The 3147-nt window shown below is 32.5% G+C and overlaps 1 protein-coding gene across 1 annotated transcript; it reads left to right on the forward strand.

Annotated features, from left to right (window-relative positions):
- The first annotated feature begins 728 nt into the window (after positions 1 to 728).
- LOC130826778 (polygalacturonase inhibitor 1-like) lies at positions 729 to 2828 on the forward strand. The gene has a single exon (XM_057692363.1). It carries the CDS (start codon positions 806 to 808, stop codon positions 1868 to 1870), a length of 1065 nt encoding a protein of 354 aa, XP_057548346.1. The 5' UTR covers positions 729 to 805; the 3' UTR covers positions 1871 to 2828.
- Positions 2829 to 3147: the final 319 nt, after the last annotated feature.

A 3147-nucleotide genomic window follows, 5' to 3' on the forward strand; every position in this document is an offset into this window, starting at 1 on the left:
TTTTAAAACAAAATTGCAATCCGTACTTGTGTTTAGATTTCAATTTTGCTTTAATATAAATTAATTACTTAAATATAACGTAAAATAATAGGTACTTCCTCCGTTTCTTTTTAATTATCCCATTTAATTTGGGCACGTTTGCCAATGCACTAATATTATCCTTAATATCTCTAATTGTACATAACTAAAATTATATAAACTAGATATTAATAAATCTTATGTTAGAAAGAATCAAACAAGATCCATTTGAATGTTTTAACATATAGATCAAGAATAAAATACAAGTTAAGATTGAATGATGAATAGTGTCTAAAAACTAAATAAGATAATTGAAAAGAAACAGAGGGAGTATATAATTTTGTACAACGAAGTACATAGCTTGGGTAATCCGATGATCTGCTTTAGTAGGTAATTAACAAAAAAAAAAAGTAAATTGAATAATTAGAGAAAATTTTGGAAAATTCATATAAAAAATTATGAATAATTAAAAAAATCAGATTTTTTTTAATACTTTTTTCACATTTTTTCCGACATTTTATTTAAATTTATCTTTTTTTTTAAAAAAACGTTGCTATAATAAGTTATCGGATTACCAGGTTTACATTAAGAAAATACCTTCTAAAGTTGAAATTATTCATGATTAATCAATAGATGAGATTATTATAGGATTATAATAAAAATGTTGAATTATCCTAGATAATTTTTCCTATATTATATGTACATACAATTTCCAACTCTATTGTATGTACATTGTAAACCAACAATCAAAAAAAAAAATCAACATAGATTTCATATTGTAAACAAGATGAGCAAACCATACATGAATCTCCCTTTGCTCATCTCCACTCTCCTCCTCCACCTCCCTTCACTCATTCACTCACTTCCACCACCCCCACCACCACCGGAACGCTGCTACCCGGACGACAAGCGGGCCCTACTTGAAATCAAAGCCTACTTTGGGAACAACCTTAGTGACTTCTCAACATGGTCACCCCAAACAGACTGCTGTAACAAATGGACTGGTGTTCTTTGCAAGAAGATCCCCAAGACCAATACCCACCGTGTTAACTTCCTCGAAATCATCCAATCGGATCAAATCGTGGGTACAATCCCATCTTCACTACAAAACCTCCCTTACCTTGAGACCCTAATCTTAAGACTACTACCCAATCTCACGGGTCCAATCCCACCATTTATAGGTAAACTCACAAATCTACAATACCTTTCGCTAAATTGGGACAGTCTAAGCGGACCCATCCCAAATTTCTTATCCCAACTTACAAATTTAGCTACACTTAGTCTTAACAACAACCATTTCACGGGTACTATCCCATCTTTCTTGGGTCACCTCCCTTTTCTTATTGGACTAGACCTTTACGAAAACCATCTTACTGGCACAATCCCAAACACATTCGGGTCATTTACCCATAAAACATTCATCGATTTGCACAACAATCACTTATCTGGGTCAATTCCAAAATCATTAGGACAGGTTAATTTTGAGATTTTAGATCTTTCGGGAAATCAATTAACGGGTGATGCATCCTTTCTATTTGGGGAAGATAAGACCGATTTGGCACACTTAATCCTTTCCAGAAATAGATTGTCTTTTGATTTCTCAAAGGTGGTAATGCCTGTTGGTGAGCTTAATTCCAGCTTGTTGATACTTGATTTAAGCCATAATCAGATTTATGGGAAGTTGCCTGATTGGTTAGGAGAAGCACCAGATTTGCGTATAATCGATTTTAGCTATAACCGCCTTTGTGGGCCCATCCCTACTGCCGGAGGAGGATTACAAGTTTTTGATGCTTCTCCATTTGAGCATAATTTGTGTTTATGTGGTGCTCCATTGCCCCCTTGTAAGTCCTAGCTAGTCATTCAGCTGTAAAACGACTACTTTCTACACTAGCTACGTAGCTCAAGTTAGTTAATGTAGTTATTACGCAGAGGGGTCTTTGGGGATGTGCAAGCTGATCGACCGTATGAAGCCTTTTTCTCTCGTATATGAAAATAGTAAATAAAAAAATAAATATGTTAAGTTTATTAATAAAATAATTATATTTATTTACTAAAATAAAGCGTAAAGTAAAAGTTTTGTCCTGGACTCCAAATTTTTCAAGACGACTTTGTTATTAGGTTGTTACAAGGTTGTTAAAACAACTAGAACCTGTTTGGTTATTAGTACTAAATACTGGTAATTGGAATAAATTATATAGTAAATTTTCATGATAAAATGTCATTAATTCACAGAGTAATGAAATATCGATCATAAGAAAGTTTTTTTCTTTTCATATTTTTCATTACAAGTTAATATCAAATTTTCAAATGGTATTGCTTTGGAATTAATTTTGCGAAGAAAATGAGAGTGTCGAATTGGAAGAAGCTGGATCTTTATTGGAAATACTTCACATATAGAAAGATCAAATATCACTAAAATAGTGAGTTGTGAACTTATATATAATACTGCTCGATTGGTAATCCTCTTAGTAACATATGGCTTTGGAAAATAAAAAGTGAATTTTATCAAGTGTATAATGTGTATGCAAGTCTAAAGCTCATTACTCATGGATTTATGAACCTGAGATCACATGTGCCTGAAAGTATGTCCACACAAGTGGACCCACGGGATAATTATATAACGAATTATGTCGGGACATTATTAAACGTATTAAAATATATCACTAATAAAATTACACTAACGTTTTACTACCAATTATTATTTAAAATCGACTACCAAACGTGCGGATAATATACTAAACCTTTTCTGTACTTTTTGATCTTTCCCTTATGTTGTCATGAGCCTATAGGCCCTATATCTATAAATAGAGCTCATTCAGCATTTATTCACATTCATCAATAAAAGATAAAGAGTGTTTTGTAACTAACTTCCCTACTGACATATTTACCCCACCAACAACCACTTCTTCCTCAATTATAGACGCTAACATAACCTTACCTGATCAATCTGCTCCTTGAAGATCATAAATAACGGTTAAACTTCCTTCATCAACTAGGTATTTTACGATCTGAAATACTTGTTACTTTACGTTAATAAGCACTATTCATCTTTAACTAAAAAACAAACGATTTATCAACTAGCAAATTCCGATTATACCTTTTAGTCATAATTTCACTGATTGATTCACC

This window comes from Amaranthus tricolor, chromosome 1, assembly GCF_026212465.1.
Source record: "Amaranthus tricolor cultivar Red isolate AtriRed21 chromosome 1, ASM2621246v1, whole genome shotgun sequence".
Taxonomy (NCBI): Eukaryota; Viridiplantae; Streptophyta; class Magnoliopsida; order Caryophyllales; family Amaranthaceae; genus Amaranthus; species Amaranthus tricolor.